Here is a 12,482-nt window from a genome sequence, read left to right on the forward strand (position 1 = left end):
AACAGACTGGTTCATACGGGCTAAAACAATCATAGTAGATTAGAGTTTATTTTTCTGTACTAAAGCTACAAATGTTTTAGTGCATGTAAAACAGTTCTTATATACATTCTATTCTTCCTTAATGGAATATAATTCACCATCAACTTCATTGTCACCTTGTTTTGAATGTGCATGAGAAGTGAAAAATGTTCATCAAAAAGTGTGATTAAGTAAAGTCAACATAAAACAACCAAAATGTCAGATTTCTGAGTGAAACTGGTTAACATTAACCAATTGCTTGTGTGGCCTAGATGACATCAGATGAAAAGGAAAGTCATTTCAGAACTAGAGGAACTTGATGAAAGATGATATATATATAACTTGCACTGTTGAATTTAGATGTCATGTTGACTTTCATAATATAATCTCTCTGGCTCTGAGGGTTTTAATGACATTTAGAACACATCTTCTCATACTTTTGTTCATTCACTGACCTTGAGGTTACAAAACAAGTGACAAAATGTCTCACTTAACACTCCATAGCTCTCCTTGGAGAGACAATATTTGCAGACTCTTGTCTTTGAGGATTTCAAATCCCGACTTGAGTTTCCCACTCAACCTTGGGTCGCCATGGTTACGCCTCCCAGTCATCCTCATCGTCTGCGGCCGGTTGCTGCGGCGCTGGAAGGGGCGGGATCACATCTGACATCCTGGCGAACGCTCCGCCGGAGCTGGCAGGTGCTTCAGAGGAGTCTCCAGGCCCTGGAACCTTGCCAGAGATACCTGTCAAATATTCACAAGGGGAAAGCAAGCATCAGGCTGCATGAAAACACAGACATTGAGGCACTAAAATGGTTTCAAACGCACCTTTCCTGCGTAAGGCCAATTTATTGAAGAGGTCCGACATCAGGTCTCCACCGCTGACCGCTGCACCAACTGGAAAAAAAGATTATTGCTAGTTTAAATTACAGGAAAAATTAGCTTTTTCTATAAATGTTACACATTACAGGACTTCAGAAGATTTTTTTTTTAAGAACTTAAGACTTGGTGACTAAAGACATTCATGTTACAAAATATTTATTTCAAATAAATTGATGCTCTTTTAAATGATGTAAACTTTCTTTTCAAAGAGTCCTGGAAAAAAATGTATCCTGAAAATACTTTCCACAAAATATGAAGCAGCACAACTATTTTCAACACTGATAATAATAAATGTTTCTTGAGCAACAAATCAGCATATTAGAATGATTTATGAAGGATCATGTGACACTGAAGACTGGAGTAATGATGCTTGAAATTTAGCTGACATTACAGGAATAAATTACATTTAAAATAGAAAAAATCTATTTAAAATTGTTATAATATTTCACAATATTACTGTTTTTATGTAATTTTGTTCATATAAATGCAGCCTTGGTGAGCATAAGAAACCTTTTCAAATAAAGAATCTGACCACCCACAAACTTTTGAACAGTAGTGTATATCGCGCATAAGTCATACGGATCACTTTTATTGTGCTTTTTTGACCTTTTCAGAGACTCATTAACTTTCATTGAAACAAAAATAGAGTGAGTGTTCCTCAAAAGAAAGAAAAGCAGTTTCCAAAGAATGCCTGTTATTTTCTTCATTAAACAGTCCATATTTCAGGAGAATAACAAGTAGTAAAGAATATTAAATTATGTTCTCTCAAATCTTAACCGTGGCATTTATTCTCAACCAAATCCTAAATCATTAGTAATTACCTCTCAGAGATGACTAATTCAAAATACCATATAGTTTATCCAATGACACTATATCAATGAAGAACTTGTCTTAAATATCTGAGACTTTGTGAGTCAAGAGCCAGTCGATTTCAGAGCAAATGTCAAGCAGATTTAAAAAGGCTTAATAGGGCAGATTTAATGAAAGTAAATGTCTCTTTTGACCTTTCCAAATACCACAGCGCTCTTCCTTACATCAGTGATACTGATCAATGAATTCCTCGTTTAAAAAAAGAATACTCTTGTACACTTATTATATTGATCTTGCTAATTAATTGCAAGTACATTTTTACATATATTCTGGGTTGTTGCCAGGATGTACCTATGCGATTACTAGGTTGTTTCTTACTGACCCATGTCTACTCTGTACATACGGCTTGGGTACCATAGGATTTTTTATGCTCGCCTTAGCAAACACTACTAACAAGTTCTTATTCAAATTACAGTTTAGCTAATGTTAACACCCTCTAATTGACTCTGTTTGACAGTATGCACGGCCTACTTTTAGCACAGAGTGTAAACACTGGTGGCGTCTGACCTTGCTCTTGTTCCTTCTGTTTCTTCTTCTCCATCTTGCGGCCCTTCACATTTCGGAGGTTTGCTTTGCCGATACCGCCGGCGTTTCGGATCGACTCCAGCAGGCTTGCTCGCCCGTCCGACGGCTTTACCACCTCAGTAGGGGCGCTTTTCATCACACCTTGTAAACATAAACACAAAAGAATGTGTTTGACATTCACTACCATTCAAATGTTTGATTTATTTTTTTTAAGAAATGAATACTTTTATTCAGCAAGGATGCATTCAATTGATGAAAAGTAACAGTAAAGGCTTTTATAAAGTGAGATTTATTTCAAATAAATTCTGTTCTTTCTATTCATCCAAAAATCCTGAAAAAAAAAATGTCCACCAAAATATTAGGCAGCACGACTGCTTTCAACATTGATGATAATAAGAAATGTTTCTTGAGCAGAAAATCAGCATATTAGAATCATGTGACACTGAAGACTGGAGTAATGATGCTGAAAATTCAGCCTTGTATCACAGGAATAAATTACATTTTAAAATATAAAAACATAGCAAACAGTTGTTTGAAACTGTAATAATATTTCACAATAATACTGTTTTTACTGTAATTTTGATCAAATAAATGCAGTCTTGGTGAGCATAAGAAACCTCGTTCAAAAAGATTTAAAAAACAAACAAACATTAAATGGTAGTGTATATGGACAAACAAATATAGTTTTTTTTGTTTGTGGGCAGAAGGCAGAAATATAAAAGTCATGTTTTTAAATAGGTTTAGGTTTTGAACACTTAAAGTGATAGTTCACCCAAAAAAAAAAAAAAAAAATTTCATTACCACACAGTTGATGGCACCCATTGACTTCCATAGTAGGAAAAAAAATACTATAAAATACCAGTCAGCTCTCTGGTTACCAACATTCTTTAAAATATCTTCTTTTGTGTTCAACAAATTATCAAATAAATTAATACATTTTCATAAAATTATCCCTTCAACCATCTTTGCAGTCTAAAAAAAGTTGCAAGAAAGTAGACCAATAGCAATTCAATATTGCTATGACATCATCACAGTCAGTTTGCCTCACAAGCAATAACAATAAAATGATAAAAAATACAATGAAAATGAATCTTACTTGTGGCTTGGCTTGATGTGACAGCAGTGTATTCTGGTGTGATAGGTGGAGGCGGGGGTGGAGGGGGCGGGGCTGGAGAAGTTCCAGGGGGTGGGGCCAATACCTGGGCTGGCTCTGGTGGAGGAGGGGGTGGAGGCGGCGGAGGGGGCGGAGCCTCAAGTCTAAAATGAGAGTCTTAAAAAAACAAAACAAGTATTCAAATAAAATGTTAGACTATGAAGGAAAACATAGGGGTCACATTATATGTCTTTATTCATTTTTTATTAATATAAATAATATAAAAATATAAACAATAATATAAAAAATAAATATAATATATATATTTTTTTTTCTTATAATATGACATCTTTAAGTTTAAAATCTGTCATAAAAGAATGTTAATAATGATCCCACCGGATCCGCTAGATTCATCATGCTCTGTTCCAAACGAGGGAAGTTCAGGGATGCTGTTGCTGGCAGGAACGGATGGTGCGAACCCTGGGCCGAGGTCAGCGCTGTACATGAGGTCATCAGCGATGCCGGGTAGGTCAGGCAGGTAAGACGGCACATCGATCTCCGGCACTTGCCCCAGGTCTGGCACGTAGAAATAATTCTCTGCGGTCTGAGAAGAAAGTGTGAAAGAGACATCAGCTAAGCTTGCATCCTGTTGTCAGTTTATTGCCTTATTATAGGTGTGACTGAACAACCTGTCTTTCTAGCTGCTCTCTCTTGGTGATCGAAAGCGGTGCATCAAACGGTTTATCTTCCTTTTCCGTCTCTAACGTGGTGTGTGTTTTAGTTACAGCGCCCGCCAGAGGGTCAAGAAACACATATTTCTTATAGCTGAAAATACACAAACACACATAGCGATGATTATATGAGCGTTAATAAGGTTGCATCGCCTGTGCAGCATTCAGTCAATATGTGTAGGTGTGTGTGTACTCACAGGTTCTCCGTTGTGTTGAACAGCAATAAGGAGCTGACTGAGTTGACATTTCTCGGCAGACTTCCCAAACCCTCCTCGGTCTCATCCTCAGAGTGCTTCTTAGTGTTTACGCACACTGGCAAATACATCAACTTCTCCTATGAAACACATTTGTTGGTCATTTCATGAATCATTTTAACATAAATTTGTGTTGAGAGTTTTACACTGTGATTTGACGTTACAAACCAAACGCTCAAGGTCGTGAAACTACAAGGAGCTTCTTAAAAAGAGAATTTAATGCTGAAACAAATATCTTTTTTATTTTTTTATTTAACAACTGTTACGTGCTTGTGTGGTTGATTATTGCCTACACAAGTGAACTGTCCAATGGTATTTTTAACTCGATGTATACATTTTTTTTATTAAAAAAACAATTGGAAAATGGTTTTTCAAAATGCAATTTAAAATCTGTATTTCAAAATTATTTTTTATTTTGTGTATTTTATTCACATTTTAAAACATGAATTGAATAAAGTTTTAAATATTTCCATTTATGTTTTAATTTAAAAAGTAATTGAATAATTTATTATTTTAACTACATTTTAAAACAAATTAAAATAAGCTTAAAGGTCCTTGCACACCGAGTCTGAAATTTTCGTCCGAAATTTTACTTCATAAAAATCATGGCAACAGAGTTGATATAGTAATATTATAATATCAATTCTGTTACCATGGTTTTTGGAAATGAAATAAATAAATCACTTTTTAAATGTACAAATTAATCTACATATTTAAAACATATTCAATCCATATTTTAAAATGTAGTTAAATAAAACAATCAAATATAAATAAATAAAAAGATGAAAGAGAGTTCACTTCCCCTCTTTATGTCAGATTTTTGTTGTTGTTGAAAACTATGTTGAAAAATAATTATGAACTGCAGACTTTAAGTCTAAAAATCTAAAAGTATATAAAAAAATAAAGACAAAATGCTAGCTTATATCCATTAATTTCCACATATAAAAAAAAATATATATATATATATGATCCATATACTCTGCAAAGTGAGCATGACAGGAAGTCATTGTCATGTTTGTCAAATATGTTTCACCTGTAAGGCCTTGTCATCCAGTGGGCGGAGTTTGCTCTGAACTTTAAAGCGAGGCCGCTTTTGGGACGCGGGATCCACTGCACCCGTAAAGATGGAAGAATAATCCTGCAGTTTTTCTGGAGCGGGGTATTTGGCACTGGAGAACACCTACACAAACACATCAAACATATAACCATTTAAAGCGCCCCTATTATGCTTTTTCAAATATTACCTTTCATGCAGTGTGTAATAAAGCTCTTTGTGAATGTAAAATGTAAAGTTTTAAAGATCAAAGTGCACAACAGATAAAGTTGTTGAATTTTTATTATAATAATGCAGTAAGGAGAATGTGGGGGTAAATGTGCTTAATTCTCATAAAAATAATATCCCAACAAAACTTAATTATTCTAAAATAAGCTCTATTTTCTTATTATAAACAATTTTTTGTTGTTTTTGCAAAAAAGGTTTTGTAATTTTCACAGTTTTAACCATTAGTCAGGGTTCTGTCACTTCGGTCTGTTTATTCTTGGTTTGGTGACCGAGCTCTGACACCTCTATTGTCCTGTCATTGTGAGCATGTTGTCATGTTTGTTTGACATGTGGACGTCTGTAAAAATAAATTTGCATGGCTCCTCAGTGATAAAACTCTGGCCATTTATTGATGGTGGAGGAGCGAGTTTTGTAATCCCGCAAACGCACTACTCACGTGGTCAGTCGCATGATTGTCTGCTGTAAATAAAATGTCTTATGCTTGGAATAATACAAATAAATTTGTATTTAATTTAATAATAGGGAAATAATGTTCTATTTATTATTTAAATCTCATTTTTATAAACAGAAAGTTAGAAGCACGTACGGTATATTCGAAATGGTTTTTATATCCTTGCATTTTATCTCAAAGGGATGTCATTTAAAAAATATGGAAATTAGCAGAAACAAGATAATGCAACCTCTTATTTACATGAGGTAAAAAAAAAAAGCTGCTTGGTTTGTATTATTAATGTTGTGTATAATAGCCTACATATTTTAAAATGTTATCATATATTGCTGCCACAATATCGGCCCCTTTCAAATGTTTACGTGCTTTGTTAGATTTAGCTGTATTTGGCCGAGCGGTTGTTTGGGTGGCTCGCCAATTAGATTTCTCTAATGCATAAAATAAGTAAGTTTAACCAGAATTCGTGTGGGGAGAATAATTTATTGAAGGTTTGTAGTGTAGAAGTTCTTCAGCAGCGATGTTAGCATGTCGTCCTTCAATAATCTTAACCCAAAGTTCTGTCTGTGTGACAGAACTTTAAACATGAAGACAAAAGGGCTATATTCAATAGAAAACTGTTAGGACCTCCCACAGGAGATTGATCTACACTGCAATTTACTCTGAGCAATGTTGTTTCTTTGTCATTCACATTTATCAGTTTCTATTTCCTTTTTGTTCGCTGAGGTGGAGCTGTGGTGAAATACTGTTCTTGTAAATACTTGACAGCATTTCAGTAATTAAAGTGTACATCGTACGTACGGTGCTCGGCAGTGATCAAAATGGAATTTAACAGTGAATTTTGCAGTGATCTCTTCTTGTAAACTCAGAGATGTGGATTCGGATGGCAATTAAATCACCACACGATCTTGGTGTTTGTCAAAAAACAATAGGTAATTTGGCCGGGGGTGGTGGGAGAAAAACACTGACATTCTGGATTCGGATGGCAATAAAATCACAGACTAACCCCTGAAAATGTTGAAAATACCTTACGACCCCATGAGAAACAATTACCGTCCGAATAGGGCTATACACTCCATGTGTGCTATCCTGTTGCAAGCCTTGTTGTGTCCTGCACCCAGCCTTGTGCTCAAGCCCTACTCTATCTGCCATGCTGGATGCCATGTTTTTTTCGAAATAAAGAACACTGAAGTGCATCTCTGCATTTGGGTCCTAACTTCCTACACCAACGCTGACACCATTAGCCTACATGTATGCATATTCAAATGCTGCTCCAGACAGTTTTTGCAGAATACGTTTATCTTCTAGACTGTGTCCAGTGTCCTCAGACACTGTGTCTGAATCATCTGCATCACCTTTGTGGCTTTCTTGCTTCCTTTGATCTTCTGGACTCTAGCCTGAGCCAATTTGATCCGGTCTGTGACGGTCTGAAGGTGTGCACGGTTCTTCTCCACGCTCTGAGACACCCTGTCAAAACCAAACCAAGTCAAAAAAAATGTCTGCAGAATACAGGTTGACATATTTAGATCAGAACTTCGCCAAAGTGTAACCTGAAATTCAATTCTGAACTAATTTGTTGTTGATTGAAACTGTTTTGCAATGAATCCACTTTAAACCAGTGTGTTTGACTGATATTTAACTATTTGTACATTCAACACTGATAATTTCAATTTTAAAAATTCCATTTTCAATCTTACTATGGTCTTGTCAAATAATTAAATATATTCTGTTTATTAAGTATTTCTGAGTGAAATCTATGTAAATACTGCATTAAGTATAAATTTAGCTTTAATTTGCTATAAGCGTTAAGGTACAAGTGCATTGTTATTTCATAAAACAGTATATATGTTATATACAAATATAAACAGTACACACTACCATTTAAAAGTTTGGAGAAATTAATACTTATTTATCAAGCATGCTTCAAATAAAGACTTTTATAATGTTGTTTTATAATGTTATAGTTTTATAATGTAAAGGATTTCTATATAAAATAAATGCTGTTCTTTTGAACTTTCTAGTATTCAAAGGAAAAAAAAGATATAATTGTTTCCACAAAAATATTACGGTTTAATTTTAAATAGAATAATTTTTTATCAGAATAATGCAGCCTCAGTGAACATAAAAAAGTATTCTTTAAAAAAAAGTAATAATAGTCATTTTATATATATACTAATACATGTACTAATACATACACACACACAGTATATATTAGTGCTGTCAAAACAATTTATCACGACTAATCACATTTAAAAAAAAGCTTTTTTTTATATAATATGTGTATATAATTATATATATATACACACACATATATACATACATACTGCATATGGGTGTGTATACATACACCACACACACACATTTTATATAAAATGTATATACATATATATATATATTTATATATATATATATATATAAAAATATACACACATATATTATATAAATAAATACTTTAATTTAGATGCAATTAATCGATTTACTGGACACTATAGCCTTTATATATCAGCATTAGTCACTGAAAAATCTTAGTTCACAGTCCATCTTAAATTTCACATAAAATTCTGCAACAACCAGGATGAATGCGAAACTCTGCAGCAAACTTCTCCAAACAACGGTCTGAATGACAAGCCAAGCGAACGGTCACGGTGTACTGCAGCATGCTATTGCTTTGCAGACAATACAGCACCTATACTCCGACCTTCTGGCTCTATGACAATGCCATCTGTCTTGGCCTTTTTATTACACCTACTGTAACTCACGGACCACAACTCTTTCGTTCGTCTACACTTCTTCTGTGGACAAACATCACAAAGGGGAAAAAGATCCCTTGATTACATAAGGTAGCTACAGTACGCCAGCCTGAAAACAAAAAAAATGCAGCGGGAATGTGAGCATAATTGTGCATGTGTACAGTCCTTTCATCACTACTAAGTGCGCTCTTCTATAGCTTATGGCACTACATGCTGTCTGAAAAGACCCTCCATTAGAAAAGGAGGGAAAATGACAGAAGAATGACTAAAAGAGAGGGGGGAAGGAGAGGCTTAATAGAGCTGACCTAGAAACGCACTGCTTCACCACACACACACACACACACACACAAATATGTTCCCTGGACCCCTACGTGCCATGTTGTCATGGTAACGCTGTGGATGGTTTTCCAGCATGTTCAGCTGGAATTAGCATATTTGAGCACTCACTCCCTCACAACTGCGTCTCATGCAAAACACACACCTTTCATTGTATTTCTCTTTTGTTATTTTCGCACAGTCTAAACACACTCTCTCCTTCAATAGCCAGGCGCAACATTAAGGATGGCCCGGGGCCAGTGTGAGGGAGTTTTGGCTCATAATCATTTGCTCTGATTTATGCACTGAAATGTTGTTCCTTCTAGAGTTATCTAGCTAGTCAACATACAAGATTTTGATGAACCCGTTCCAACAAAACTGTATGAAGTGATAGATTTCATGAAGTTAAATTGGTCGCACTACCATTCAAAAGTTTGGGATCCATACGATAAAAAAAAAAAAAGCTTTTAAAGGAAGTCTCTTATGCTCACCAAGGCTGCATGCATTTGATATATTCAAAAAATACAGTAAAAACAGTCATAATGAGAAATATTAAAATAATCGTAATACTATTTCACAATACTGTGATGCAAAGCGGAATTTTCAGCATCACTACTTCAGTCTCCAGTGTCACATGATCCTTCAGAAATCATTCTAATATGCTGATTTGCTGCTCAAGAAACACGTATTATTATTATCAATGTTGAAAACAGTTGTGTTGCTTCATATTTTTGTGGAAACCATGAGGCATTTTTTTTCCTCATGATTCTTTGAATAGAAAGACACTTTATGTCTTTACTGTCACTTTTGATCAGTTTAATGCATCATTGATTAATTAAAATATTATTTCTTTAAAAAACAGTAGTGTATATAATGTCCAGCTATTAAAAATTAACTAATAAATTATTTATAGTATTTTTTTTGTAAAGAACTTAAAATATAATTTTAAGAAAAATCAATTTTTTGTCATATAAAATTTGTTGCTAAAATAAATGTATTTTTAGCAACATGTTTTATATGTGGCAAAAAAGATTTTGGTAACACTTTAGTTTAGGGTCCAATTCTCACTATTAACTAGTTGCTTATTAGCAAGTATATTACTAGTATATTGTCTGTTTATTAGTACTTATAAAGCACATATTAATACCTTATTCTGCATGACCTTAATCCTAGCCAATACCTAAACTTAAATACCCTACTAACTATTAATAAGCAGTAATTAGGAGTTTATTTTTGGAAAAAGTCGTAGTTAATAGTTAGTTAATAGTGATAATTGGACCCTAAACTAAAGTGTGACAATTTTTTTTCATAAAATCTATATTTATTTTTTGTAGCTGTGCCAGTGAAAATGTTATTAACTTGTGCGCAAAACTGGAATATCATATAAAACATTTGTGAAAAATGCAGTGTTTCCATCCCATGTGTTCAAGAGAACAAAATTGCCCCTTCCTGGGAAATTTGCACAAAATATCTGTAATAAAAATATAAGTTTCCACGGTGGCTCTTTTTTTGTACATCATAAAGTCCATTCCTCTAAAACCTAAAAGATCCAAAAATCCGTAAATCAAGCAGTCTAATCCAAATCCAAGTCTTCTAAAGAGACATGATTGCTTATATGATGAACAGATTTACAAACGTGCATACTGAAGTAAACACAGACATTCAATGAAAGTTTATGGAGTTTTAGTGACATTACTACATTAAACTACTATATATAACGTTGAATATAATGTATAATAATGCCATGGGGAATATTTGTGGGTCCTAATATTATTTTAGTAATAATTTTTAAAAAGAAAAAGCTTTGCTTTAAAATATTGTGATCGTTAAGTATCGTGATTTGTATCGAACCATGACATGAGTGTATCGCTGCACCCCTAATTGATGCGCATTTTGGGGTTTCGATCTAGTGGTTTTTTTTATGGAAATCCCAAAATGTGCATAAAAATAGGAGGATGAAAACATAGCTAATGTTGAAAAACGATGAAAAAACTTATTGTTGAGACCTGAATAGGCGACCCAAAAAATTGCCTTCAATGTTTGCGTGTATCCTTGATCTTTTACATCTCTGATCTGCAGAAAAACACTCTGTACTAAATGTGTGTTTACCTAGTAAAGATGTCTGTTGATATAGTTTCCAGGTACTGTAATGCATCAGTGATCTGATGGACAGCCTCTTCCCTCCTCAGGTCTGGCTGGATGAGGGGTACAGAGTACACCTGTCCCTCCAGGTAACGTTTCTGCGTCATCCTACACATATACACACACCAATGAATCATTTAATCTGTGTTAAATATGTCGCTGAACCACACTTTAAGCGTGTGTGTGTGTGTGTGTGTGTGTATGTATATATATATATATATATATATATATATATATATATATATATACATATACATACATACATACATGCATACATACATACATACACACACACACACACACACACACACACACACACACACACACACATAAAATGTAAATATAGTGTTATATTTTGCCATGGCAGTAGCTAAATTGATATGTTGTGTTACAGGTATACACTGCATACTATAGGCTACTGAAGTTGGCACCCCACAATACTATTTTTGTTGCAATGGACAATGTATGGAAATGCAAATTTAATATCCTCTGGGATTTGTGTTTTTCGCTCCCTTTCATCACAGTTACATGGGTCACGTATCTAGATCCAATCTAGAAGACTCTAATCTAGTACAGCGAAATGAAACACTGATCCAGCCTTAACAGAAACAAACCCAGAGGCTTAACCAAATGAAAGTCACATGATGACTCGGACAGAGGTTTAGATAAAGTCGAACAAACAGTGTTATGCTGTATGTCGCAATACGAAACCATTAATAAGAGTGTATAATAACAATATGACAATTATCTATTTTAAAAAAATCAGCTGAATTGTACAATGATTCTCATTAGATCTAAGTTACACAACGCAGTCTTCCTCCTGCTATCTCCGGTGGAAAAAACACAGCGGCATGAAACTCAAAGGGATGCCTATAGGCATCTTATAGATAAGATGTCTATGAAATATTGCTATGAAAATAAATGCAAGTACAAGGGAACACTGTACCTGACCATTTATATATCAAAAGCACAAACGTTCAGAAGATTGAAGGCGCTTGGAGTCTGTCAGGATCAAAACTTCCGCACTCTCAGATCACGTGACGCCTGACGTCGGCGCGTACAACGGGGGGGAACGCATAATAAAATAATAAAAACAAAGCAAATTTTAAAGTTTAAAATCTGTATACATATCATTATGTTGGGATTAAATAAAATGTTTATTAAAAGGCTATTAA

General features: G+C 34.4%; 1 protein-coding gene across 1 annotated transcript; it reads right to left on the reverse strand.

Annotated features, from left to right (window-relative positions):
- Nucleotides 1-29: 29 nt before the first annotated feature.
- wash1 (WAS protein family homolog 1) lies at nucleotides 30-12,345 on the reverse strand. The gene is made up of 11 exons (XM_082181822.1): nucleotides 12,254-12,345; nucleotides 11,275-11,415; nucleotides 7,456-7,567; nucleotides 5,407-5,553; nucleotides 4,317-4,453; nucleotides 4,078-4,213; nucleotides 3,785-3,992; nucleotides 3,392-3,565; nucleotides 2,278-2,436; nucleotides 847-915; nucleotides 30-762 (listed from the first exon to the last, which is right to left on the reverse strand). Exons 1-11 carry the CDS (start codon nucleotides 12,259-12,261, stop codon nucleotides 614-616), a joined length of 1,440 nt encoding a protein of 479 aa, XP_082037948.1. The 5' UTR covers nucleotides 12,262-12,345; the 3' UTR covers nucleotides 30-613.
- Nucleotides 12,346-12,482: the final 137 nt, after the last annotated feature.

Source organism: Leuciscus leuciscus (genome assembly GCF_965113295.1).
Source record: "Leuciscus leuciscus genome assembly, chromosome: 10".
Taxonomy (NCBI): Eukaryota; Metazoa; Chordata; class Actinopteri; order Cypriniformes; family Leuciscidae; genus Leuciscus; species Leuciscus leuciscus.

Excerpts from the sequence above, each read along its gene's own strand:
- wash1 (XM_082181822.1), bottom strand. Across the intron at positions 4,454-5,406 it reads TGGATGACAAGGCCTTACAG|GAGAAGTTGATGTATTTGCC; the intron begins GTGAAACATATT and ends TGTGTTTCATAG. Across the intron at positions 4,214-4,316 it reads TTCAACACAACGGAGAACCT|CTATAAGAAATATGTGTTTC; the intron begins GTGAGTACACAC and ends GTGTATTTTCAG.